We start from the raw sequence: 27,621 nt of genomic DNA, 5'->3' as shown, positions 1-27,621 counted from the left end.
TTGTTTTTGCTCCCGGGAGCATATGGTCCAATATCTAGAATGCAATGAATTCTCCAGTTCAAGCAGAGTAGACCATCACCTCCTCCCTGCACCCTCCTGCCATCTTCAGACACCAGACACGGGGAGTCCTGCAGCAAACAGACCTCACTGATTATAGTCTCCTCATTCACAACCTCTGAAAACTGTGATCAGACAGCAAACACCATGAATCATTGTATTTGCAAAGATTGTTTATTAGCGGTCTTTACGAAATGGAAAAAGGAAATGCAATTAAGACAAAGTAAGAGGAAAATGCCAAAATGTTCCTCTCATGGACTAATGGAAGCTCAATCTCTGCAGTGTCACAGAACCTGACACTCACTTCCACTAAGGGGTAGGCTTTGGCATGCACCATAGGAAAGTAGGAGGATGATTTTTATTTATTAATTTTTTAATGAAGAGACTGGAATGATTATAAGCCCACAGGGCTCACCCTTTCCAAGCCCACATGGTTGTACTTGTAGACTGCTGGTCTCCTCGAGTAATGAGTCTCCCCGGGTCAGAGGATGAACTGCATGTTCTTGAAGTGGCCAATCTCTGTCCTTGGCTGGTGGATTTGATTTCTTAGCATAGCCAGGTAACTTGGAGTTGGTCTGCATGGATAAGAGAAAATGAGTTTCTGTGATATAATTGGGAGATAAAACTGAGAATGTTACAACAAAGAGGGTGTTGGGTGAGACCCAGTTGACTCTGGAGCCTCTCCCCAAAGAGGGGGTAATCGTGAAGCCTGCACCAAGCAATGTGATCACTGCAAGAGGTGGTGCACAGCCTCCTGGGAAAAGATGTGCTCCATCAGGGTTGATGCCGTGGAAGGAAGGTCTGCACCTGGACACTTACACTTCAAGCTATTTGTTACAACCCTAGCTCATTCAGTAAGAGCTCACAGAGAGCTGGAGCAGTACTGTTTGCTCTTCCTCACAAAACAGAAGCCTATCAATTTGAGGGAAGAAGAGCTAGTTTTTAAAGGATTTTATTCTTTAAGGGTAAGGGACCATTTTCTTTCCCGCCTTCTCTTCAACTGCTGTTTCCACGCCCTCCAGAAGATGTATTTGTATTTGTCCTTCAAGAAGCCTGGAGCTCTGGAGGGAAAGTTCCTGAGCAGCAGCAATGCATAGGCTCCAGGACAGAGACCAGCCAGGTGGGGGATGTGCAGTGCTTAAATTCCAAAGTCCCTTGGATTCCTTGGAGTCTCTGACCCCGAGGTCTCTCTGGAGACCCCTCTCTTCCCCAGGTCCACAGGCCCTACGAAGGCAGGTGAGCACTGTCTAGTCCTCCGGGATTGGGGTGTTGCAGTTCCCGTGGTAGATCTTCACGTGGCCCTCACAGCGGAAGTAGGCCTCAAAGACGTTGCTGTAGCCATGGTCCCTCCACCAGGTGCAGAGTTGGCGATTCCAGGTGCAGTCCAGCACGTGGAAGAGCTCCGGGTGCTCCATGCCGATCATGGTGAAGAAGTCCTGGTCACCAAGGTGGCCACGGAAGTGGTACTTCTCGGCCAGCTGCTGCACCCTGGAGGGCTCCAGCAGGCGGCTGTAGAGAGGGGACTGGCGCATGGCTTCCAGGTTCAGCAGCATCACCCCACTGTTGAAGCCAGGCAGCCCCTCAGGTGGAGGGTCCCCAACTCTGGTGTTGGGGTTCTCATGGCGGAACTGCCAGAACGTGTGTCTGAAAAGGAAGAGAGATCAGCATTAGTCAAGGATGGGGTGAAGGCCATTACCAGCCCCACCTTAGAACCATCTTCACCTCTGCCTCACAGCAGCAAAAACAAATGCATTCCCAGGTTCTGAATACATCATCCCTCCACCCAGCAGGATGAACCTGGGTCCCCGGACTCAAAGCCCCATATTCTTTCCCAACCTCTCCTACTTCCAGATGAGGCTATGATGACAATGTCAGTAGCCTCATCATAGCCAAGATTCCTAGAGACTTAGGATAGGCCAGACCCTGGACTGGTGTATTTTTACTCCTCACAATGACCCAAGATGACACAGCAGCTAAAGAAAATGATGCACAGGAAGGTTATGTTATTTGTCCAAAGTCACACAGCCACACAGCAGGGACTAGACTCAGGCATCTGACTCCAAGGTTCACATTCTTCAGATAGCAATACTGTAAGTAGAACTTTCTGCTGTGATCTTGAAGAAGAGGGGGAAAGGGAGGGAAAACCATCTGAAATGTGGCTGGGGAAGACACGGGAAGCTCAATTTAATCCACTTTCTGCCTCAGAACAAACCACATTTACTGAGAAACCAAGCCTAGCATTTCTGCGGTACTGGGAAGGGCTGGGACTTGAGCCAGCTCTGGGCACATACCTAGGAGTGAGACTGAAAGCAGCTGTGGAGAGCCAAGAGAGATTTTGCTATTTAGGAGGGGATGTGATCTCAACTTCACTTCCTCTTTATCAGAAGTAGAAATCCAATTTCCTGGGCACCAGTGGTTCACACCTGTAGCCCTAGGTCTTCAGGAGGCTGAGATCTGGAGGACTGAGGTTTTAACCCAGATACAGCAGAAAAGTATGAAAGACTCTGTCTTCCAAATAATCAGCAAAAAACCGGCTAGAGCATGGCTCAAGAGGTAGAATGCAAGCTGAGCCAGCAAGTCAAGCAAATGTGAGGCCCTGAGTTCAAACCCCAGTACAGCCCAAATTAAAAAGAAATTCAATGGAGGTTAAAGGATGTGAAGGCCAGAGATCCTCCATTCAAATGCTTCCCTTTGGAGGAGGAGGGTGACATGGTCAGAGAGCTAGTCCCTGTGTTCTCCACCACCTCAGTTAGCCTTAAGGTCTTGTATCTGCAAGAGGTCAGAGTATTTCTACACCTATAACCACAGGCTACGGCCCAGCAGCAGTGCAGGAGGCAGGGGGCAGGGTGCCCTGGTGCCTTAGGGTAGAACACACATGGTCACTACACAGACCTGCTTCCCAGGCTGGAAATGTCACCCTCTGGCCTCTCCTAGAGAGCCTTTCCCAACCAGTCAGATGACAGGATCTATATGGTAAAGTACAAGGCGCAGTGGGAACCAAACCAGAGCCTGGGCTCAGGAGCCCTGTGGCAGCTCTGTCCTCCAGTCCCAGCACATGCTCGGAGTGCGGGAATAAACAAATCTTCCCTGTGGTCTCACATATCACAAAGGAAGCAGAGCGTTTGATGCTGTGAGGGAATGCGCACCCCGGGGACACTTACAGAACACAGAAGAACTCACTGAGTGCAGCCCAGATCTGGCTGTGTGAATAGGGCGGGGCTCTGGCGCCTGTTTGCTGATCACAACCTTTGCAAACATAAATAGATAAATAAATAAACTTCTAGATCAAACCGAGATGCTGTGGTCTGTCCCGCCTAGTGCGATCGCCAGGGTTGGGATGCAGGTGGTAACAATTATTTTCCCCTCCTTCTTCTGAGTGACTAATTTCAAGTTGCAAACCAGCTATGATTCTACCAGACTGGTGTCACCACATTTAGTAGAGAGAGACCCTCTGATTGGGAGAGCAGGTGCAGATCCACCAAGTACCTGATTTCTATCTTCAAGGGTAAGGATAGAGGAGGGAGCAAGGAATCAGTGACCCAGATGGGAGAGTTAAGCTCACCCCCATCTCTCCAGCCCATTGCTTCCCCTCTTCCTCATACAGGGCCCAGAGGAACCAGCCAGCAGGAGAACAGGCTGTCAAAGCATCTCCTTAGAACCATACTGGGAGCGGGGCTAGGAGGACTCAGGAAGGAGGCAGTGACCAGCAAGGGAAGATGGAAGGTGAGTGCAGGCGACTTACATGGTCTCTGATGATGGGTGGAGCCGGAATGCAGGACATTGGGCTGCGGTTTCACTGGAACACTCAAGAGCACAGAGAAGACACTCATAAAAGGGTGTTTGGGAAGCAGACAAACCATTCTCAGTCTTGGCACCATTGCCAACCTCCAGCCAGGATTGGAAGACTCCCCCAGAATCTTCCCCTTCTGTGAGAGAGTGACTGAAGTGTGGCCTGGCACTGATCTTGCTGGGCGAGAGAGAGAGAGAGAGACAGAGACAGAGAGACAGAGAGAGACAGAGAGAGAGAGAGAGAGAGAGAGAGACACTAAGGACAGAACATCCTCAGGTGGACACTGTAACCCAGGTGGCTCTGGGAACATAATGCCCAGCACCACCACTTAGTCAGAGGCATCTCATAACAGAAAGAACCAGGGCTGGAGAGCAGCGTATTGTGATGTGAGAGCAGGAAATTGGAAATGCACGTCTCCCAGTATATCCTCTGAAGCAGAAACAGCCTGACAAGGAACTGATGATTCTCCAAGCACAAAATGACCTGTAGCGTGCCCTGTTCAAAGTGCTCCTTCTGTCCCTCATGAGTCTGGGAAAGAGAAAGCACAGGCTGAGGAATGGCCGGTTCTCTGGCCTCCCGGGCAGGTGGTTCACCGGGAGGAGCCACATGGCTTTGGCTACAGAGAATGACACTGGGGAAGAGAGAATTGTGGCGGTATGCTGGGCTATTAGGTGAGCCTTTTTTTCTCCATGCCCTCCCCTACTCCCTAACACAAAGCAGCACAACTGGAGAGCTTCACCACCAGAAACACAAACCCTCATGGTTGGGGTGGGGTGGGGATCCGAAGCACAAGTAGGAAGTGCCATAGCCCCCTCTGTGGGCTGTGGGGAAGAATCTGCTCTTTGTCACTGCTCTAGCTTCTGGTGGCATCTTTGGCTCCTGGTAGAGGCACCACCCCAACACCCCAAAGGTCTTACCTTTCTTGGCCACCCTCCCTATGTGCAGGTCTCTGAGCCCACATTCCCCTTTTTGTGAACTCACTTGACACAAATGGATTATGAGTCACTCTGCTTTATTATAACCCTACCTCAACTAATTAAATCTATGATGACCCTGTTCCCAAGAAAGGCTACATTTGCAGTACTCAGGACCAGGGTTTTAGCATATAGTTTGGGGGCGGGGGGACACAATGCCTCTCCTAACAGCAGCCGTGATGATGGAGGAAAGCACTGCAGTTCATCATCACCCCACTTTCCCTGTACACAGGCCCTGAGGGTACTGGTGGGGTACTTCCTGCCCTTGCTGCTCCCAATAGGCAGAGAATGTGTCACAATGGTCCGTGGGGCTTTGTCCAGGAGAGTAGTAAAAGGAGGCAGAAATACGTGACAGAAGAAGAGAACACAAAAGGATTCAGATATGTGAGTGCAGGAAGCAGCCTGGGCCAGCCAGTGGGGAGATGTCTAAAGCTTAAGCAGAAACATCTCATCATTGTGAGACACACAGGACATAAGAGGACCCCTGGGCTGAAAGAACCAGAGGGCTGATCACCTAACAAAGCACTTACTGGGCCAAAAGAGAGGAGAATAAGTAGAGCATCCTTCACTTCACTGGAGTCTAACAGGGAGATAAGACCTTGTATGGTTTTGCTCACAGTGGCAATCATAAGCTGGAGAGGGGGCATCTGCCCTGGAGTCTGGACTCGAGGGACAGGTATGGGGGAACCAAACCTCAGGGTTTGGATCTCTGGCAGCAACCTGGGGATGGAGGGTCACTGTTCCACAGGGATGCAGGGAGGGTCTAGCAGCAGTCTGGGTACACAGACTGTACCCAGGAGGCTCGGGCTGTTATGACAAGAAAGCTTATGGTGTAAATGTCCCTCCTTGCCTGACCAGCTCTTCCCAGGTGTGGCACTTCAGTGACCAGCCCTGGTGCACCCAGACAGCTGCCTGGAGTTTCTGTTTCAACACAGCTTCCGGCTCTAGGAGGTGGGTATGATATAGGTGACCTACTTTGTCTGTCGGGTTAGGCTATGACCTAACAATCTCCACTAGTCCCCAGAAACTGGCATGGTGCCTCCTAAAGGACAGCCTCATGGGTAAGGCCTCTCACCTGCCATGAGGTGACCCTCTAAATACCCACAGTCCATCTCTTCTCAGAGCCTTCTGGAAGGGCATTGGTCAGCCTGGGGCTTCCACACAGCATGGCATAGCCCAGCTCCATCCCGTCTCTCAGGAGGTGCACAGGGCTGGCCTTCACCAAAGCTGCAGGTCTCATCCCATGCACTAGGGGCAGGCTCATCTCCTAACTAGTTGTTCCCTGAATCCCTTTGCCTGAGTATCTCCAATGGGTAGGGACTGGAGAACTCACCATCATTGAACCCACAAAAAGCTGCAGACCACAGTCAGCTGGAGCTAGGCTAGACTCTGGGAGGGCTGCATGGAAAGGCCCTGCAGAGGGATGAGGGGCAGTTGGGACACCACAGAGAGTTTGGGGCCAATAATAGCAATGCTAAGGAAAAGGGTATGCAATCCTGAGTAGGGGTCAGTGAGCATGGAAAAGCTCTGCATATGGCTGATGCACAGGTCAAAGGAGAGAGGACACAGCTCTGGAGAGTTCTGACATTTACTGACTAGAAGAAGAGGAGCAGGGAAAATGTAAGGTCTTGGAGGACCCCAGCCACCTGTCTCCCACACAGACAACCTGTGTGCTGGTACTGACTCGTGCCATCAGCTCTTTGCTGCTATGGGGATCCTGGAGGAGTCATAGGGCCACACAAGCCTTTCAGCTGGACTTTCAGACCCAGTCTAGGAGCCTTCAGCCTTCCTTATTCTCCTTCCTCATCCAATAGGTCTTTTGAAGGTCTGGGCCTCCACTCCCTGAATGAACCTAGTCCTATTGATATCAACTGTGTATCTTAAATTTTAAAGAAGGTTTATTTTAGCCTCATTTGGTGGTTCTACTTTCTGGCAGTCTCAAGATGTTACAGAATAGCAGGTTGACATGTGTGCATGCCAACTGCCTACTCTGCCTCTCCTCAAACTCTGATGGGGACAGAATGACACTCCAGGAAGCACTGTGTATCGCAGTACCTCTTCTAAGTAGACACCAATCCTATGGTGTTTTTCAAACCAGCCTTCTTCCCCATCCCTCCATCCTCCACAGCTGCCTCTCCCCTGAGCATACCCCTGCACCTACAGTCCGGCTTTGAGTGTGCTCTCCTGCCCAGCATCAAATTATCTTTCTTCCTGCACCATCTTCCATGGGCATCTTTCTTCTCCTCACCTTGACCACAGGTCATTTGAAGCCCATGCCCATGTGAGCCACACCCTCCCAGAGGTGCTTGGATCCAGTAACCAGGAACTGAGTCAGATCTCTCTGTGTATCAGCACCTGCCCTTGTCCCCTGGAACCTGCTTGTTGGGTCCCCCCAGACTCTTCAGTCCACATGTCATCATTTCCTGGATGGGCAGAGTCTCCTGGATCCTCCAGCCCCTTCTGCAGTAGAAACACCCCCAGCACCTCATCCATCACACGCTGAGAACTGAACAGCGTGGAGAGCTGTGGAGGGTCAGAACTCAGTAGTATGTAGGAGGTGACAGTGACCTTTGGGAAAAGTGGTGACAGAGTTCAGAAAGCATGACACATTGAAATGCAACTTCAGAGAGGCTTGTGTGGGCCTGTGAACTAACTAAAAACTGGACATCCAGGGTCCCCTCCTGCCTTTTGCATCTGTGTTCTTAGAATCGGAGCCATTCCCTGCTGCAGACACTTTACAATCACCTTGGGCTCCAGGAAGAACAGGATTAACTAGTAAGCATCTTGTGACAAAAGGCAAACTGACTCTCAAACAGGCTGTGCCATCTTACCATCTTGAAGAAAACAACCAGGAGCTATACACCATCCCAATAAGCCTCCAGAGTCAAAGACAGCTGTGAACCAGGCCATACCTGAGACCTGGGACAACTGTAACTATGCACTTCTTTCTCATCACCTGCCCCCAGGTCTCACTACTTAACTGGCATCAACGTTCCCTGGTGGCTTTTCAGAAATACAGCTTCCAAACAGGAGCCTGCATTTTAATGAGAGTCCAGGTGAACCCACTTGCATTGTACAATGGGCATCAGGGAAGGGAGCCCCATGACAGCTCCTGCTGATAGGGCCTGGGTCTGGCCCATTGCTGTTCCCCAAGTGCCTTGCTCTCCTCCTGAGAAACAGGAGATCCTCAGTGTTTGTGTCAGTGTGCCCATCACCTTTTTTATCTTGATCAAGACCTGTGACACAGATATATGCAGCTCTCTTGTGATGTCACACATTTTGCCATGGCCAGGCTATGCTGTGATCAGATGAATCCCTGTACCCTCTAGCTCCTGGTGTGGAACAGCCTCTGGGCACTGATGTGGAAGGATTGAGTTTAACTGGAGACACAAGATTAAATTCCACACATACCTCTTTTACCCCTTCCTGCCACCTCAGCCCACACCTACTGTCTACTGTCCAGCCTGGAAACGACCCACCATATTTCTCCTTGTGACCTCCGGTACTGTAGGGCTGTTGGGAGCAGTAAGCTGATTCTGAAGGGGATTCTGGCTTGTCTCTGCCACAACAAACATCCCTTCCCTTGGCTTAAATTCAGGGAAAGGATGGGTTTGAGTAGTGAGCAGGGGCCCAATTCTCCATGCGTCTGCCTCTTGACTATAAGCAAGGTTGTTGAAAGGATTTCATGAGCTAATGCAGGTAAAATGCACAACATGCTGGATGAGATCATGGCAGCCACCGATGGCATCAAGTTTGGTGAGAAGCAGTGTAGATGCCAAACTCACATACTTCTTCCTGTCATCTGAGCAGCTGCGGACTCTCAAGAGTAACCTTGGCCAAGTCCCTGTCCCATGTGGTGCCTTAGTTCCTGAAGCTGTTCCATGGATTACGCAGCCCTGGGTCTTTAGTTTTGAAAGCTTCCAGCTCTGCCAGGACCAAGACTTCTAGCACAAAGCTTGGGGGTAAACAGAACACCACAACCACCAAACCCTAGAGATCAATTTCTCCTTTATTTAGATATCCACCTATGGGTGAATACAATGTAAGGTTTTTTGTTTGCTTGGCTACTGCCCTCTCCCTCCCCCTCCCAAACCCACTAACATTTGTTGACAAAGCCCCCCACCTGTCCAGCATTAGGATGTGGGTGGTCGCCAATGCTGAGCACCTCTGCCTGTGCTGGTGAGTCCAGGGGCAGCACAGGGGTGATCACTGTACTGATGTGCTTCCTCTGAGTCCTTAGTCTTGTCCTTTAGTGTCTGCAGTAAGGTTTCAGAATATACAGGTGAGATGTCTTAGTTTCCTGCCTGCCTCCTTCCCTCCCTGTGATCTCATCAGGTGGTCACTGATACCCGTCCTTCCTTACCCTTGGTGCCACTGTCTGAGTGGAAATGAGAAAGAAGCAACGCATGAAGAATTATCTGCCTGCAGGAACTCCCTTCTTCAGTCATTTCAGCATAAAAACATGGAACCCTGTGGGAGTGGCAGTCCAGGTGAGAAGACAAGACATTGGAGGCCCTAGGGACTAAAAGACCTTGCCCCAGCCGCCCTCCGCCATGGGGCACCTGCTCTGCCAACATCAGGACTTGGCCTCAGCTAAGATGCTTAGTCCTCCTCTACAGGGGCCCTACTTGGGTTGTCCAACAGTTTCCTGGCCATCTTCTCAGAGGACAGGTTTGTTCAGACACCCAAATCTGGGTCTCATTCACCCACTTGTACAAGGAAGGGTCTTCCTGGTCTCTAGCACAAATGTGCTGTGGTTCTGTGGTTCTTAACATCATGTCACTCATCACTGATGATACCTCAGTGATAGGACCATGCGCCCTTCCTTCTGCCCGTTCTCCAAACATAGATCCAGGCAGGGAAGACCACATGCTGGCCTTCAAAGTCCATTTACATACCACTTCTTTCCAGATGGCTTAAGGAAAAACTGCCTTGTTCCTGACATTGGCCAGCCTCATCCTTACTCAGGCTCACAGGGCCCAGAGCTCTTCTTCTGCCTCTCTTCTCTGTGAGCTAACATGCCAGGGAGATATTTTTTCCCTTCTAAATTGGAAATGTTTTCTCTGGCTTCTCATAGGTTCTATTCTGCTTGAGTCTACCCTTCAGGACTTCCAGATGATTCTCCTGGATCTGTGATGTGTCTGTCGTACTCCCCACGAAGGTAAAAAAGCATGGGAGGCTCCTCCTGGCCTCTCTTCACCTGCACTGTAGTCATGTGTGCTGGGTCCGCCTAGAGTTGCAGAGCACGTACCAGAGAAAAAAGGCTTCTGAACACAAGCCAGCACTTCTTAGCTCTATCTAGATGGACTGTAGTCTGGGCTCACCAAGCACAGCCAACAGAGATGTAAGTGAAATGGAATTTCAAACACCCAGATCAAAGGTGGCATTAAAGTTAGATGCTGGCTCAATCCACTACCTGAGGAAGAGAATTCCCTGCAAGCAGTACCAGTTCTCCAGGATATTAGCCTGTGAGCCTTTCTGGAACATTTGGCCTGTGCAAGGGTGAGCTTCCTCCTTGGGGCCAGAGTCCTCTGCCTTTTTCCCTGAAGTGGGCCAGGCCAGGGACTGCTGACTGAGGAAGGTGCACCCTGTATGCTTTCCTTGATTGGAGAGCATCTGCTGGCAGCCCATGCTCCATGCACATCCATCCCCACATGCCCTTGTGTTATTTGGCAAAAGTCTGACCCACTTCCTCCTCTAGGACCAAGTCTTTTTTCCCATCCCACAGAACCTCCAGAGTTCCCTCCTTCAGGACAAGACATGAATGAGAAGGGCAGGGCTCTCAACACTGGCCTTTTCTCCTCTGAGATCTTGGCCCCAAGGAAAGTCATGAAGAAAACCAGATGTAAACATACTTTGGGTAGGAGGCAAAGAAGAAAAGAAGCCAATGTGCCTGATAGCCTGGAAAGGCTTCATAGAGGCCCCATGTCCAATAGCAGGTCCTGTCTCTAGGTACATCCATGTTCTGCATCAGTCTCTGGGCTCTCTTTTCCTGACAGAGCCTCCTAACTTCTCAGAGAGGTCTAGCCCCTTGCCATGGATTAACTAGTGTCTGCCGCACATACAGACCAAGGCAGCCACACCAGACCTTCTTGACTCTTTGGTCCATACCAAATGCTAATAGGAATATAACCAACTCAGCCCCGATCTCATACACAGCTGGACACTGATGGGATCTTGAGAAATTACTACCAAGCCAAGCCCTTTAGTCTCACAGTCAGGAGTTTCTGCAGAAGAGTACCACCCTCCAGGCAGCCCTGGTCTCTGGATGCCAGGACTTGAGGCCCTGGAAGGACCTCTTCACCCTTCCCAGCCCACTTCCTTCCCAGTCTTACCATCTGCTCCTCCACTGGGGGAGAACCAAGCCTGCATTGTGTGTCCTTCTGCAGACTGGGAGCTATCTGCTGCGGACTTTCTAAATGGAGACTCCTGCTTCTCCCCCAGTGCTCCTCATAGCCTCACTCCAGTCTACTGACCCCTCTGGCCTCTGCTGTTCTTTTGGTTTCTCTTACTACGAGCCACTCTTAAAGACCAGTATTTTTCCAACTTCATTGTGCCAGTGACATGTGTCTGGGATGGGCTACAATGAAGATGGGATCTGCACTAGTGATGAGCTCCTGGGCTAGGCTGAGGTTGCTTGCTCAAGCCCTACTTTTGCAGAGTGAGGGGAGGAAGCGGACTCTAAGTTAATGACGATATGCCTGCCCCCCCAGCTCCATTATTAATATCACATCTCTGAAGGGCCGTGAGGGCTATGAGCCAAGACGATGTGGTAACAGCCAAGGGTACCCACTATACAGCCTCTCTTCCTTTCCTTCACTTTGCTCCCTAGCAGAGTAGAGAGCATGCACTTAGAAAGACTGTCAGAGAAGGAATGAAGAATTGCGGTAAGACCCTGGATGATGGAGCTCTTCTCCCTCCTTCCCACTGGTGAGGCACTGTGCTCCATACAGTCAGGAGGAAGAAGGTAAGGCCCATCTCTTAGACCGGAGGACTAAAACCAATCAAACATGTGGTTCTGAGTGCTCCCACTTGGGAGCACTCAGTGGGGAAAGGGCTGTTAAGATCATGCTGATGAGCATACTTACACATGCCCTGGTCACTAGCACTCCCGAGCATGAGTAACGATGCTGGATAACTCTTGGGAAAAGCCAGACAGAGAAGAGAGCCTATGGAAGTGCCTACAAGCCCCAGGTCTACTGTGTCCTGCCTGTCTGCAGGAGGGGACAGCCTACTCTGACGGGGGACCCTGATACTTTCTGAGTTTGATTCTCAGGGCAAGTTAGCAGTCAACAGAAATGAACTAGGTGCTTTTAAAAATCACATTATTACTAGAAGATACATTCTAGAGGACACCTAGAGGATACCTTTGACTTTGTCCTGGGCCATGCAGGAAGTGGATGGATACTTGGGGCCCGGAAGGGAATATATGAGTGCTGGCAGGGACAGAGATAGTACTCAGAGGGCCTGGAGCAGGGAGAAATGGCCTTTGATCTCTGAAACTACATTCTGTCTCGCTGCATCCACCAATGCACACATATGCAGGTACACACACGTGTGCATATACACAGATACATGTACACATAAGCAGACACAGGGATACACATGCACACACACCAGAACACCCATGTACATGTAGACACATTTCCTCTACCTGTGGGAAGCTGGAGTTGAGCTTCCCATTAGAGTCCACATTCCTTCAGACAGAAGTACACATTTATGAGAAGCCATCCCTCCCACACCACCCTACTAAGATTTCACACAGCTATTTACCTGCCACACAGAGGTGACTTGTAACTGGTGACTGAAATCAGAGCACAGAAACAAGCTTGGTTTTCACAGAGGATAGTTTTTCTTCTGTGGGTTTTAAAAAATGAGAATCTTGATTGAAACTGTAGGTACCCACATCAACAGAAAAGGCCACTTAGTGCTCTGAACTCTGGAGGAATGTGAGGATCTTTTACTGGAGGTTAGAAAGAATCTATCGCATGATTTATTTTCAGACTTCAAAGGGGGAAAAAAAAGGAGGTGAACATGCCAAGACTGTGCTATGGATTCAGACAATGCTTCCAAATGCAGGATTTTGTGAATTTTTTTTTAACCTTTCCAGACCCCCATGAAGAGAGCTCTTCTGGTACCTATTATCTGAGACACCTGTTTCTGTTGTTTTGAGAAAACAGGAAAGGTAGGCAAGTTGAATTTTATCTGCCCTAATCCGTGGGAAGGAAAAGTTCAGTCCCCTATACAGGATCATTGGTATTATGAAATTAGGGATGGCCTCCGAATCCAGCCTTAGCGCTACATTGCTTCTGATGCAATCACACACATATGTACATAATACAGACAGCAATGAAATGGGTAAACATCAGAAATGCTTATTATACACCAGCTACTTCCTAAATAATTTATATGAATTATCCCATTTTGTCTTCACTGCAACTTGGTCATGTAGGTTACAAAAACAGCAATGATTACAGCAAACATGCAGATAGTAAATAATAGAAAGTAGAATAGTACAAGCTCTATTCTAAGTGTTTACATATGTGAACTCACTCTATACAAGATTGGCATGTAGTGACTATTATGATCTCCATTTTATAGGTGACGAAGCTGCTTACAGGGGTGAGGAATTCAGTCAAAGCCTCCCCTCACAATACTAGGTCCCCTTGCTTCTCGGGGCATGGAGAGGGTCCCAGGAACACCAGACAGAACAAATGCAACCCTAGACTTCTGCTCTGAGATGGCACAGCTGTCCTGATTCATGAGGAGAGGGGCAGGGGTGTGGGAGAAGACTCTTGTAGTGTGTGTGTGTATATGTGTGTGTGTGTATGTGTGTGTGTGTGTGTGTGTGTGTGGTGGGGCTTGAACTCTGAGCTTGGATGTGTCCCTCAGCTCTTCAGCTCAAGGCTAGCACTCCACCACTTCAGCCACAGAACCACTTCTGGTTTTCTGAGTGGTTTATTGGTGATAAGAGTCTCATGGACTGGGCTGGGAAGGTGGCTCAGTGGTAGAGCGATTGCCTTGCATGCCTGAGGCCCTGGGTTCGATTCCTCAGCACCACATAAGAAAAAAGAAAAAAGCCGGAAGTGGCGCTGTGGCTCAAGTGGTAGAGCACTAGCCTTGAGCTGAAGAGCTGAGGGACAGCGCCCAGGCCCAGAGTTCAGGCCCCACAACCGGACCAAAAAACAACAAAAAAACCAAAACAGACTAGTTAATCATGGACTTTCCTGCCCGGGCTGGCTTTGAACCATGATCCTTAGATCTCAGCCTCCTGAGTAGGCAGGATTACAGGCATGAGTGAGCCACCAGCGCCGGCTAAGACTCTTGTATTATGTCTCACACAAACAGAAATCAGCTGAACAGGAAATTTTTTTTCCTTCTAACTAAATGTTCAAATACAAAAAGGCAGGGCCACTTGAAAAGAGTTGAGAAAGGCCCACAGGGAGGATAGCTTTACTGATGAACAAGGAAGAAAGTCTCACCGACTCCTCTGGGTGGGAGTACAGAGGAGCAGATTGGCAGAGGAGACAAATGTCACCTGACTGCACACATATGAACTTCCTAGAATAGCTAATTAATATCTATTCCCCAGCGGCTGGCTGGGGAAGAGAAATGGAGAACTGAAACGGTACACTTTCTATTTGGGTATTTTGGGGACAGACAATGGTGATGGTTGTATAACACTGTGAATGGAATGCCAGTGACTGTAAACTTAAAAGTAGCCCGGTGGTCAGTTTATATTATATATCTGAGCAATATTTTTAAGTGGCAGAGAAGTCATTGCATCTCCTCTCCTCTCCCCCCTTTTCCCTCCCCCTTCCCCCCCCCCCCCCCGCCCCGACACAGGTCTCAGGGGACCTCCTGTGCATGGGTTGCTGCTGCAGGGTTCCTCTCTCAGGTCTAACAGTCAAAGCCCCTAAACCCTGCCACAGACGGATGACTGGAAAGCCTCGATCTTGGCCACATTCCCAGCACCACCTGCTCATGGGCTCCTCCCCACTCCTCTGCCCTCAGTCTGAACTCTGCAAGCCACTGCGAAGCCAGCTGCCCCTGCAGTGTGCCCAAGGCCATGGTCTCCTGCTGATGTGGGACATCTGCCCTTGTGTGAGGGGGCAGTGCTTTCCCTCTGCCACCTCCCTATTTCAGGCACACATAGTTCTGCAGTCACTGTGAACCTATTTTCCAGAGCTGGGGACACCAAAGGGAGACTATGGCAGCAGCATGCTGCCTGACCAACATGGAATGTTTTAAGGGAGCCCCAGAACACACAGGGTGGAGGCAGGTTCTCAAATAGCTTTCTGTGAAAAGGCTCCATTTCTTCCCTTCCTTCTCCTTTCCCAAGACACTAAAATAACAGATAAATAAAATAATGAATAACCAAAATACAGCTTCATGTATAAAGCAGACCCTGGTGCAGGTGCAGAGACTCACATCTGGGGTAACAGCTATTTAGACTAGGTCTGCACCCATCACCACCCAGCCTCTGCACCCAAGAGGCATATCTGGTATGTCCTGACACAGGGCCATTCAAGCCCAGTGAGGTCACCTGGGGACTGCACTGTCAGCCCGGAGGCAGTCAGTTCTGCAGGAAGTGAAATCTACTATTTACAATAAAGTTGTGACAAGCCCTTGTCTCTGCATGACTCAGGAAAGACAGAAGCATGTGTTGGAGAACTGTATTTGAAATCTTGGTCAGAGCAAAGGTTCTCAAGTTGTTCTCAGCAGTGCAGTTTTAGTAAATACTTGGGATTTGTTTCTTGGTGAACATAAACGGGAAAAGGAAGAAAAAAGCTATCTTCCTGTATTATTTAAAAAATGAAAATAAATTAACTTAAGCACAAGAACTAGCACAGAAAAAGGAGTAGAAGTTGGGGAATGTGGAAATCCCACTCGTCGCCCTGATTCTGCTGAGACTGTGACTCTGAAAAGAATCTCTCCACCACAGCAGAGCCCCCACATCTCTCCTCTTTCCTCCCTGGCCCCCACCATCTGTGGACCTCTGATGGGCTGGGATGGCTTCTTACTGTTCTTTGATTTATCTTCTGCCTACACACCTGAATGAGAAAAGTTGACCTCTTGGGAATGGAAGTGAATTAACAGTGCCGCATTTTTGACTGCCAAGAAAACCAGATGGTGAGATCTGGTCCAGAATGGATAGGGCCTGGCACTGGCCTAAAGACAGGTGTCTTCAGTTTTCCACTCTGCTCCTCCTTGCCTACAGGAGGAATTCCAATCCCTCATGTAAGCACAGGAGACTCTTCTGGATCTGGGCCCTGTGCTGGCCTCATCCTCTTTTGTGTTCTACCCAGACCAAAGTTCCTGGACTACCCTCACCATGCCTCTTGATTGCTGAGCCCCTCTCCCTCCATAATAGAGAACAACTCTTTTTTTTTTTTAAACTTAATATTTGAATTGTTATTATAAAGGGGTTACAGTTCTATGGACAAGCAAAGAGCACATTTCTTTTTGGACAATGTCACCCCTTCCCTCACTCTCTCCCAGTTTGTCCTTCCATCCCTCCCCACAGGTTGTACAGTTCATTTTCAACATAGTGTCTAGTGAGTACCACTGCATTTGTTCATCCTTTGTCTCTCCATTTCTGTGCCCCTCTTCCCTTCCCAAAGGCAGATAAAAGGACAAACAAGACAAAAAGAAAAGAAAACAAAAGACAGCAACAAAGAAAAACACTTCTTGTTTCTTTTTCCTGGATTATTTCATATGATCAGATGCACATAGGCATTGAATCTTTGTGTTCCTCTCCTAAGAGTATCCTCCTTTGGTCTCACTCTGTGTGAATGCCTAGAGACCTGTATAATGTATTATGTCCCCGTGTATCTTAGATCTAGCTTCTGCATATGAGAGAAAATATATGCCATTTGTCTCTCTGAGCTTGGTCTAAGATGATTTGTTCTAGGTCCACCCATTTCCCTGCAAGTGGTATGATATTATTCTTTCTAATGGCTGGGTAAAATTCCATTGTATATAGGTACCATATTTTTTGGATCATCTATTGCAGGGCATCTGGGCGGTTTCCACAGCTTGGCTATTGTGAATAGTGCAGCAATGAACATGGATTTGCAAGTGTCTATGGCACACTGGGGTAGATGCCCCGGAGTGGGACGGCTGGGTTGTAGGGAAGATCTACATTGAGTTTTTTGAGACACCTCCAGATTGCTGTCTAGAATGATTTTTACTAGTTTACATTCCTACCAATAGTGCAATAGGGTTCCTTTTCCCCTGCCAGCATTTATGTTTGAATTCATGATGTTGCCCAATCTAACTGGGGTGAGACGGAATATCAGAGTTGTTTTGATTTGCATTCCTTTGTGACCAGGGATGAGCTTTTCCTAATACATGTCTTTGCCATTCTTACCTCTTCTTCTGAGAAGACTCTCCTTAGCTCCTTTGCCCATTGAGTGATGTTTTTATTAGCTTTGAATGGGGTTGACTTCTTGAGCTCCTTGTATATGTTGGATATTAGGCCTTTATTCCTGGTAAAGATCTACTACTCCCAGTTGGCTGTCTTTCTAGTTCAGTAACTATGTTCTTTGTTGTGTGGAAACTTTTTATTTTGATGTAATCCCATTTGTCAAGTCTCTCTCCTATCTGCTGTGCCCCTGGGACTCTTAAAAGTTTCTGCCTCTGCCTATGAGTTCTGGTGTTTAGAGAAACCACTCTTTACTGAAACCTTGCTCAGAGGCCATACCCTCTGCAGTGTTTACAAGAATCCTCTCTACACCTATCTACTAAACTGTGAGATCTTTGCAGACATATTGCCTTTTTCACCTATGTCTATCACCTAGCTTAGGTCCTAGACCAAAGCAAGCACTCCGTCCATATTTATGGAAGTATACTAATCTAGAAAGATAAACTTTTACCACCACACCTCAAGAATCAAACTTGCCATTCCTGAGACAGCCTTCTCTACCTTGTAGACATACAGCAATGGCCTCTGCCTGCCTCTGCTTTTGAAGCAATCCCAGCAGCACTCCAGGTCTGGTGTTATGAACCACCAAGTATCACACAGCACGCAGCAGAGGCTATGACTAATGGCTACTATATTCTCCTCCAAGCCTGCCAGGCTTCTTGCCAGTGCTGTACAGGCCTGACATGCATCACCACACTGCAATCATCTACTTCATTCAGTTATATAGCCCAGGTGTAACACTGCGTGCCCACAACTACATCTCCTAATCTCTTAGACCACACAGAATAAGCACAGAATCTTTCTGGTAGGTTAGTATTTGTATTTCAGAGCATCACCAAAGGTAAAACAAAACTTAACAGAAACATCCTCTGTGGCAATGCATACGAGTTCTAGCTTCTCTATTTAAATAATTTTAAACGCTGACCAGCCCCATTACCTGTTTTAGTAGGATTTGGGTAAAATATGGTAGTTACAAATGTCCCTTTAATTAACACATGTCCTACACAAAAATGAGAACACCTGGCCCTCTATTAAGGTAAATATATGACATTGGGATATATCAGAAAATGTGGCTGGCATGGCTGCTAGAATTTTTTTTTCTAACAGGTTAGAATGTATGTTTTCTTATTGGACATGTGAGGGTATATAAAGCAATCTTTTGGTATATTTATCAATAGTGAAATGGCTCCTATAGTCAAACAAATTAACACCCATCATCTCATATGCCTATTTTTTTAACACTGGGATTTGAACTCAAAGCCTTGAGCGTGCTTGGCCAGTAGACACTTGAGTCATGCCTCCAGACTGGCTTTTTGTTGGTTAATTTGGAACTGGAACCTGTGGTCTTTTCTGCCAGGGTTGGCTTTGAACTTCAAACTTCCAGATCAACTAAGTACTTAGGATTACAGGCATGAGCTACTGCTACCCAGCTTCACATGCCTATAAATCTACTCTTTTAGAAAAAATTTTGAATACCACACAATATTACTAACTATAGTCCTGGGTAAAACATCAGAACCCTAGCCTGGTCCTTCCTACATGCCTGCTACTTGTATCCTTTGACCTACATTCTTCCCATTTTCTATCCTCAACCATCTTTACTGTTCAGCTATCTCTGTGTATTCATTCAACTTTTGGCTTTTGGTTTAAGATTAAGTGAGATCAAGCAATTTTGATTTTCACTTAGCATAAAATTCCTCAGGTCCATCCATGTTTTTGCAAATAGTAGGATTTCCTTCTTTGTAAAGGCTGAGGAATATTCCACTATAGCTGTGTCCACTTGTCTGTCCCTGATCAAACAAGGTGTTTCCATATTTGGGTACAGTGAATACTACTAGAGTACAGGTTTCTTCACAATGTGGCGATTCCATTTCCTTTGGAGTACACCCAAAGGAATTTCTGATAGAGATTATGGTAGTTCTACTTTTAATTTCTTTAGGAACTCCTTACTGTTTTCCATATGACCACACCAATTTAACCCCTCCCCACAAAAGTGTACAAGGGTTCTCTTTTTTTCCACATCCTAGGCCCACACTTGCTATCTGTTGTCTCTTTGATAAGCGCCATCTTAACAGCTGTGAGTTGAGAATGAGTACTTTCTGTGCTAAGCTTTGCGCATCTGATGAACTGAAACGTTCTCACCATAGTCTTAGAAGCCTGTGGGGAGAATGGGACAGTAACACTAGGTAGTGCCAGTGCTGTGGCCGGCAGGAAAAGGGACACTGGGAGTCTTCATGGAAATGAACACTTGTCCAGGAGAAGACATTGTGATTCTAAGCCACAAGACAGGGGCTCACTTTTTCTGGTGGCATTATTATCAAATGAAAGAAAAATACAGAAATGTAACTCTACCCCAGTGACCTGCACTCATTACTCTGGATTTATTAGAGGCTATATGGACACACATCCCAGACAGAATCAGTATCAGTAAAGCTAAAAAGTGGCTATATTTAAAAATGAAAATGATCTTTGCCTTTTTATGGGTCAGTGACACTACCCTGTGGTCTTCACTTAGACTGAGGAAAGTGAGGAAGGCCTAAGCTGCATTTTGTGAGCCCCTGAGAATCCATCAAGGCAGGTGGCAGGTAGGAGAAATATGGTTTCAGATCTTGGGCAACCAAAGTGAGAAAAACAATGCAATTCTATTAAGTGATCAATCCAAATGTCATCCTTTGGGAAGAAGAGAGGAGCTAGGATCTTGCACCTGATGGCTGGGTAGGCCAGTGCAAACTGACAGTTGCTAATGGCTCTCAACCATGAGATCACACATACCCTCTGACCAGGGTTTGATGGTCTACAAGTTCCCTGCTCAAATATGGTTGGAAGTCTGAACTTATTTTGCCATGAAATCTAATTCCTACTGGTATTCAGTCTACTTTTTATAAGCACCAATAGATGGACCACAATTTTAGAAGGACATAATAGTGAAAGGAAAATGAGATCTCAGACTATAAAGCTTATCATGCAGCAGAGCATGCTGCATACAGAGAACATGCTGCCATTGGGATGATGGAAAGGGATTGGTGTGTGTGTGTGTGTGTGTGTGTGTGTGTGTGTGTGTGTGTGTGTGTGTGTGTGTGTGTGTGTGTGTGTGTGTGTGTGTGTGTGTGTGTGTGTGTGTGTGTGTGTGTGTGTGTGTGTGTGGTGAGAGGGCAGAGGCCATAAGAGAAAGAAAATGGGCTCTGGAAACTCTGGAAACAGAGGTAGAAGGCAGGGATTCAATGACAAGAAATACTAAGCAGGGAGATAAGTCCAAGTTCTGATCATAGTCTCAAATCTTCTCATCAGACAAAGTCCTCTCTCTGGAATAATTCATTCACAGGTAGGAACAAGGTAAGCTGTTCCTTTGGCAGCAGAAGATGGTTTGGGACAGCAGTAGAGTCCTTCTGCCTGGCTAGAAAAGGAGGTTTGTGACTTGGCTATTCAGCTTGAAGAGCCTCAGACATGATATACTACAGGAGCAAGGATCAAAACCTCAGGTCCACAGGGGCCCAGGTCCTAGATGGGTGAGACTGCAGGACCTCAAAGACCCAGGGAACATGGACCATCTGAAAGTGGCTACCACTGGCTCAGCTAAGCCCATGCCTTTGGAGAGAAGGCAGGTCTAGGATTGCCCTGGATTTTAAATTTGTAAGAAAACTAAACAAAATAGATTTTAAATGTTGATTTTTTTAAAGGACACTCTCTGTTGCGCAGATCATGGGACACTACTTTGCAGCCCTTTTCCCATCCCTATAGTTAGAATACATCGCTTGGTTCTTGGTCCCCAAGTCTATTTACAGATGGATGTTCAAAATGCAGGCTTGAAGGTCCTACATAAACCACTAAAGCAGGGTTCCTGGGAAGCTGTGATGGGGCTGGACTGCACCTGGACTAGTTATACTTTGCATTTCACATGTATAGTCAAACATACATATATTTTGTTTTCATAACTCTAATTAGTAATGATAAACTGATAATACTACAAAAATTATTGGCCAGAGCTCCTAAAACTCTGATGCCTACCAAGGGGACCTGGGACTAAGCTGGTGCCAAGGGCATGAAATCATGTCTTACCTCCCAGTTTATGAAACTTTAAGATTCTAGTCTATTATACATTCACATGCGTGTATGAATGTGTGCATGCACACACGCTGATACTGGTACTTGAACTCAGGGCCTGGGTACTGGCCCTGAGCTTTTTTCTTTCAAGACTAGCATTCTACCACTTGAGCCACAGATCTACTTCCAGCTTCATGGTGGTTCGTTAGAGATAAGAACCTCATCTCATGGACTTCCCTACACCTGGCTGCCTTTGAAAGTAGCTAGAATTACAGGGCTAAGCCACTGGTGGCTAGCTCACATTCACATACATTTTAAACACACCCTCTTCCCTACTTAATCTGTACTAAAACTAACACTTGAGAAAAACATGGTACATTTTTTTGCCTACAATTTGCAGTACCCAAGTACTTCCCTACCTGGCGTATTTACCACAGTTGAAGCTCAATAGCAAAATGCCATGAAGTCCACAAGAGGAAGCTTACTTGTAAAATTAATCAATAGCTTTCTATGGGAATTTATGTTAAAATGTAGCTTAAAATCGCTTAGATGGGGGGAAGTTGATGACATAATACTCAGATATTCTTTATTCACACACAACGTTAGAAGGTTAGTGACTTATGTTTTTCATAAAAAGAAGCAGTCTTTTTATGGAAGAGCAGGAAATTAAACTCCTACACTACTCTAAGGCCTGCTGTGTGTGGCAAGGGCAGCTTTGAGAGGGTGTGGCCACTGTACCAGGCTGTGTGCTGATGCTGCTGAAGGTATGAGAAACCCAGGGTTCCTTTTCTTGGTGATAACTGTCACCAGCATTTAGTGGCTTGCTTCCTATTTCCCCGCTTTCCCTTACCCTGAAACTGCTAATTCTTGGTCAGCCAAAGTCTTCTCTTTTCTCAGAATACTTACATTTCATTAAGTGTAAGACTTCTACTCAATTTCAGGCAGCATTTCGCAGTAGTATATGTAGCACTTAACTACTGACTTGAAGGCCCTGAGTATTAATTTTCATGAAGGAATGCTTTAAATTAAACATGAGATCTTTACAGCCAAGTACCCAGCTTGCCATTATTAACAAAGTTAGCAAATAATCAATAAAGTTACTTTATATTATCATTTGAAAAAAATAAAGAAAGCCTTTGTAGACACCAAACATAACTTCATTTGTCACTCACTAATGATGTTCTTGCTTTTATTCTACAACTCCCCCTTCTCCTCTTTGTCCTGTGGCATTAGCTATTTCTAGTCTCTGCCCTTAAATGGGTGCTTAATTCTCATTAGGTCGGGCCTTTTCAAGGCCTAGTGATTATGACTGAGGTGGGGGAATAGATTAGAGAAAGTTCTGGAACCTATGTGAAGACCTGGATTTACCCAGGTGAGACTCTGCTGGCATGGTATGAAACTGTAGTCCTATTACAGAGAAGAAGGTCCTCAACAGGGGTGCAGGGGTAGGGGGGCAGAGGGAGGGTCTCAGCAGAGCAGTTCAGAAGATGGCGGCTCAGGAGCGATATCTTCTTTCAATCTTTGTTTTGCCATTACCTCTGTCACGTCCGTGTCGGGACCTCAAGTGGATGGTCTCTATCCTGAGACCCCCCAAGGCCTAGGCCAAGGCAGAATCCTCAAGCCATCCCTTAGGTGGGAGAGGGGGAAAGAAGGGGAAGGCAAGGAGACACTCAGACAGACATCTGGCCAAGCATGCTACAGACAACAGATAAACTGCTTCCAAGGGTAATAAAATCAGAGGCTCCTTGGAGTCTCTTTTCTGTTAGTAACAGGGTTAGGAAATAAAAATAAATCCACAAACACACAGAGGCACCTGCCCTGACCCTTGTAGAGCAGAGTGCTGTGATTTTGTATTGCTTAGAATGACCTTGTATTTATGGCAGCAAGACAGTTAGTGTTCTGCAAGGTTTGAGGCCAATGGGCAAATTCCACAATGGCAGTCAGTACCTCCACAACAGTCCTCCAGAGCTTCCCTGTTCAGCCAGGGCAGGACACCACGAGGTTTCTTCCATCACAGCTGGTGCTTTACCACTTGAGCCATGTCCCTAGTCCCTAACCACATTTCTTTTTTTTTAAAATACAATTTTATTGTTATTAAGGTGTTGTACAGAAGGGTTACCATTTCATAAGTCACATTTCTTTTTTGCTTTCTCTCAGTTTCCCCACTTCCATCCCTGCCTGCAAGTTACAGTTCATTTTCTACATAATGTCTACTGAATACCATGATTGCATTTGTTCACCCTTCCTCCTTCCCTTCCACATTTCTTAACTGAGGAAATTGGAAACCATGCCATAAGAAATCACCCACCCAGGCTTCCTCTATAAGGCCCTACTTCATTGGGTGCTAGCCAGTGCTAAGGAGGGGCCCTGTATACAACAAACAAAACTCGTTTTACCTGGTTAACCTAGCTTGCCACACACCTCTCACATTGCTGATCACATCAACCCTGAGACATGTTGGACACATCCTTACCCAACTAGGCCAGTTTGAGCAGCCCTCCACTCTCCCTATGGGAGCTGTGCCCCACATTCCAGACCAGGAGCCACCGACCCTGGGGACCCACAAAGGCAGCCCTTGGCTACCCAGCCTGAAAATGCATTGTTATGGGGTTCTTTCCCTTACTAAATATAACCTTGTGTTAAAACCAGTACTGCATAAACAGCAATTAGAAATGCAAAGAACATTTATGAAAACAAATAATCTGAGCAATATAAAAAGGTTTCCTCAAAACTAGGTATAATGAAATCTTTCTCAAGGACATTCAACTGTTACTCAAGCGGCAGAATTTAACTCTCACTCATTTAAGACTTAGTAAAATACATGTTCAAAGTAAAAAATGAAATCTGGAGAACAATAAAACACAAAGAATAAACAATCCTTACATATTACTCCATCTTGATCTCCTTTCTCTTTCTCTGTCTCTGTCTGTCTGTCTGTCTGTCTGTCTCTCTCTCTCTCTCATACACACACACACACACACACACACACTCACATTTACACCTGGAACTCGGAGTATTTCATCCTAGGAAAGCAAATCCAGGCATTATCATCTACATTATGGTACTGTTGAAGTCACTTACCATGAACTATGAGTTTGTAATAAAGCAGCTATCACGCATCTACTCAGAGCTTGACCTGCGCTCTAAGTCCTCACTAAAACCCCAAAGTACTATTACTATTTCCAAAATACTGATGAGGCAGTGGAATCTCAACTAGAAAGTGGCAACACCAGGGCTTTAAATCACCCCCATTCAGCCACCCTCAAAACTCATGTTCTCCGCATTATACCAGGTTCTATCTGCTTTGCAGACCTCCATCCTTGAACAGCAGCAAGGAGGGCACATGGGTGATGATTCCACAGCTAAGGTCAGCTCCCCAGTACTGCCCTCATAACAAGTGAGGAATTCACCTGAATACCTCGGAGCATGCCATGGGAAAGGGTCATGGTAAACGTGGCTCTCCTGGCTCTCCCAAGCCAGAAGTGAGGGGAAAGCAGTTTTTTTCTAGAACCACTAGAACAAAGTGCTACAAGTTGGATGGTTTAAACAAAAGTCAATAAATAAATAAATAAATATTATATTATTCCACTGTTCTAGATGCAGCTGAAAGTCTCAAGATCAAGGTGTCCATAGTGTTGGTTCTTTCTGAGGGCTGTGGAAGGGAACCCATTTTAGGCCTCTCCCCTAGTTTTTGGAAATTTGCTGGCAATCAGCCCTTTCTTATTTGGTGGAAATCCCACCCTGATCTCTGCCTTTATTTTCACAGGGCATTCTCCCTGTGCAAACTTCACCTTTTCATACTGAGGTCAGCAGACATACTGACTACTTCTAATGACTTCACCTGTATCTTCAGCACCCTGTTCCTAAATAAAGTCATATTCGAAGTGAGATCTAAGTAAATTAATTCTTGGGGAATATAATTTAATTCATTAGGAGGGGATGGGAAAAAGAGAGAAAAAAAGGAAGCAGGAAACAAAAGACAAGGAAGGGAAGGGAGGAGAGGGGAAGGTAAGGGAGCAGAGGGAAGAAAAGAGAAGGGAACAAAAGGAAGGGAAAAGAAATAAAGACAGTAAGAGGGAAAGGGGAGAGGGACCTGGCTAACTTTTAGGTGAGCTATATAAATACTAACTGGCTAGAATAGTTCATGGGGGCAAGTATAGGACAGTGCCCAGAATTTCTTTATTCATTCTTTCCCTATAGTAATAGATTGTTAATTGACAAAACAAAGATCCAAGCCCACAAACCAGGCAGTGCCCAGTGTAAAGAAGTGTGCTTGTCATCATGAATGTGCATAAACACTAGGTAAAGGAACATGCTAATATGACTGGCCCACACATGGACCACCACTGGTTCTGATCTTGGAAACATATAATTTTCAACAATATGGGCAGGTGCCAATGGTTTATACAATCCTAGCTATTGGGGTATGCTGGTGGGAACTAAGAATAGGAGGTTCAAAGTTTCAAACTGGCCTGGAGAAGAAAAGCGTGCAAGACTCTACCTCAACAGAAAGATGCTGTGGTGGCACTCTGCTGACATCTGGTTATGACAGAAGACCTAGAGTGGGTACACCAAAGTCCAGGCATGTGCCTAAGCAGGAAGTAAGACCCTCCCTCTAAAATAATCAACAAAAAATGGACCAGAGATGTGGTTGAGCAGTAGAGTGCCTGTCTAGCAAGCATGAGGTCCTGAATTCAAACCTTAGTACCATCACAGATAAAATGAAGTTAAAGATTTGAACTGGAGGTAGAATGACCTTACCAAATGCTTCCTTGGGGAGTAATGTGTGAATTAATTAATCATTTGCTTACTTCAATAGTGACTTCTTCGTTCAAATAGAGCGTGCTTGCTCTAATGGGCAGAGTGGGCATTGGCACTGGCTGGAACTGTCTTAAGAACTCAGTTCTCTCACAATTCACTTGGCATCATTTTCATAGAACAAATGCTATAGAAATGACTTGGGTACTGAAATGAGGAAAGGATAGTTACTATTCTTAAAACTAACAGGCCCATTTTTAACCAAACAGAGGACCAATGCACTACAAAGTGGAAACAAGAAATGTCATAGCTGGACACAACTATCTTGGCTAAAACCTACTGGAATCCAGGTCAAGTTCTCTGAGCTATTACGGCTAAATACTGGGCAAACATGGGGTTAGCTAGACATGTTGGGCTTTTTAGCTCTGGATAATCACACAAATGTACTCTGCTCACTCCCTGAGGCGACACGAGACAGGGCCATCACGGCTCCCCACTCCCCTGTGGACTTGACCTCCTAGAGCCAGTTAAAATGTTTTGGAGTCTGATCAACTGTAGCCATGACACAGCTGTGGAGTTGTGGACAAGGGGCTACATCTCTGTAAGCTTTGTTTCCTGTAAGAAGAGAACATTAATATGTTCCTGGGATTGCTGAGACATTATACAGCATTTCATATTAGCAGTCCTGCATGGAGCCTGGCCAGAGCTAGTTGTTGGTCAGTGGAATTTTCTGACACTTTGCCCTTCCACAGTAAGATGGAATTCTCCGGGGGAAATACTCACCTGATATAGCCATAAGTGTGGGATTTAAACATCCAGTGGGATCTCTGAGAACCTCCAGCTTCGGGTTGTCTTCTAATAAGTATAATGAAGTATGAGTTTCCTTGGAGAAGTAGTGTGATGGGTTACATTAATATTGGCTACATGGCAGCTACTGTTCTGAGAACATTACACAGTTCGAAATATTTTAATTCTCAGAATAGCCCTGTGTGCAGCATTGTCCTTCCCCTTACTTAACAGAGGAGAGAATATGAGACACCAAGAAGTTAGGTGGTCTACCAAGGACCCACACCTAAAACGTGGCAGAGCCAGAACTTGAACTTGTACACACAGTACCCACAGTCTTAATCACATAACTATACTGCCTTCACTTATTAAGCTCATTTCTCTCTTTAAATGGGTTGAGAACTCCTCTCCCTCCCCCTCACTTTTGTTGGTGACAGTCTTGGGGTTTGAACTCAGGGCCTAGGAACTCTCCCTGAGCTTTATTGTTCAGAGATATCATTCTATCGCTTGAGCCACAGTTCCATTTCTGGCTTCTTTTGGTGGTTAATGGAAGATAAAAAGTCTCACATAGGGGCTGGGAAGGTGGCTCAGTGGTAGAGCGCTTGCCTTGCATGCCTGAGGCCCTGGGTTCAATTCCTCAGCACCACATAAGCAAAAAAGAAAAAAGCTGGAAGTGGCGCTGTGACTCAAGTGGTAGAGCGCTAGCCTTGAGCTGAAGAGCTGAGGGACAGCCCCCAGGCCCAGAGTTCAGGACCCACGACCGGACCCTCCCCCCCCCAAAAAAAAGT

The 27,621-nt window shown here is 46.6% G+C and overlaps 1 protein-coding gene across 1 annotated transcript in view; it reads right to left on the bottom strand.

Annotated features, from left to right (window-relative positions):
• Nucleotides 1-212: 212 nt before the first annotated feature.
• The window catches only part of Xxylt1 (xyloside xylosyltransferase 1), a 147,753-nt gene continuing 120,344 nt past the window's right edge, over nt 213-27,621 (bottom strand). Inside the window, exon 4 of the mRNA XM_042670192.1 lies at nt 213-1,701. Coding sequence (XP_042526126.1) covers nt 1,305-1,701 — 397 coding nt within the window. The 3' untranslated portion in view covers nt 213-1,304. The remainder of the gene's footprint in view (nt 1,702-27,621) is intronic.

This window comes from Dipodomys spectabilis, unplaced genomic scaffold, assembly GCF_019054845.1.
Source record: "Dipodomys spectabilis isolate Male_0828 unplaced genomic scaffold, ASM1905484v1 ptg000017l, whole genome shotgun sequence".
NCBI lineage: Eukaryota > Metazoa > Chordata > Mammalia > Rodentia > Heteromyidae > Dipodomys > Dipodomys spectabilis.
Note: the sequence above shows the minus strand (reverse complement) of the source record. Positions and strands in the feature narration are given on the sequence as shown.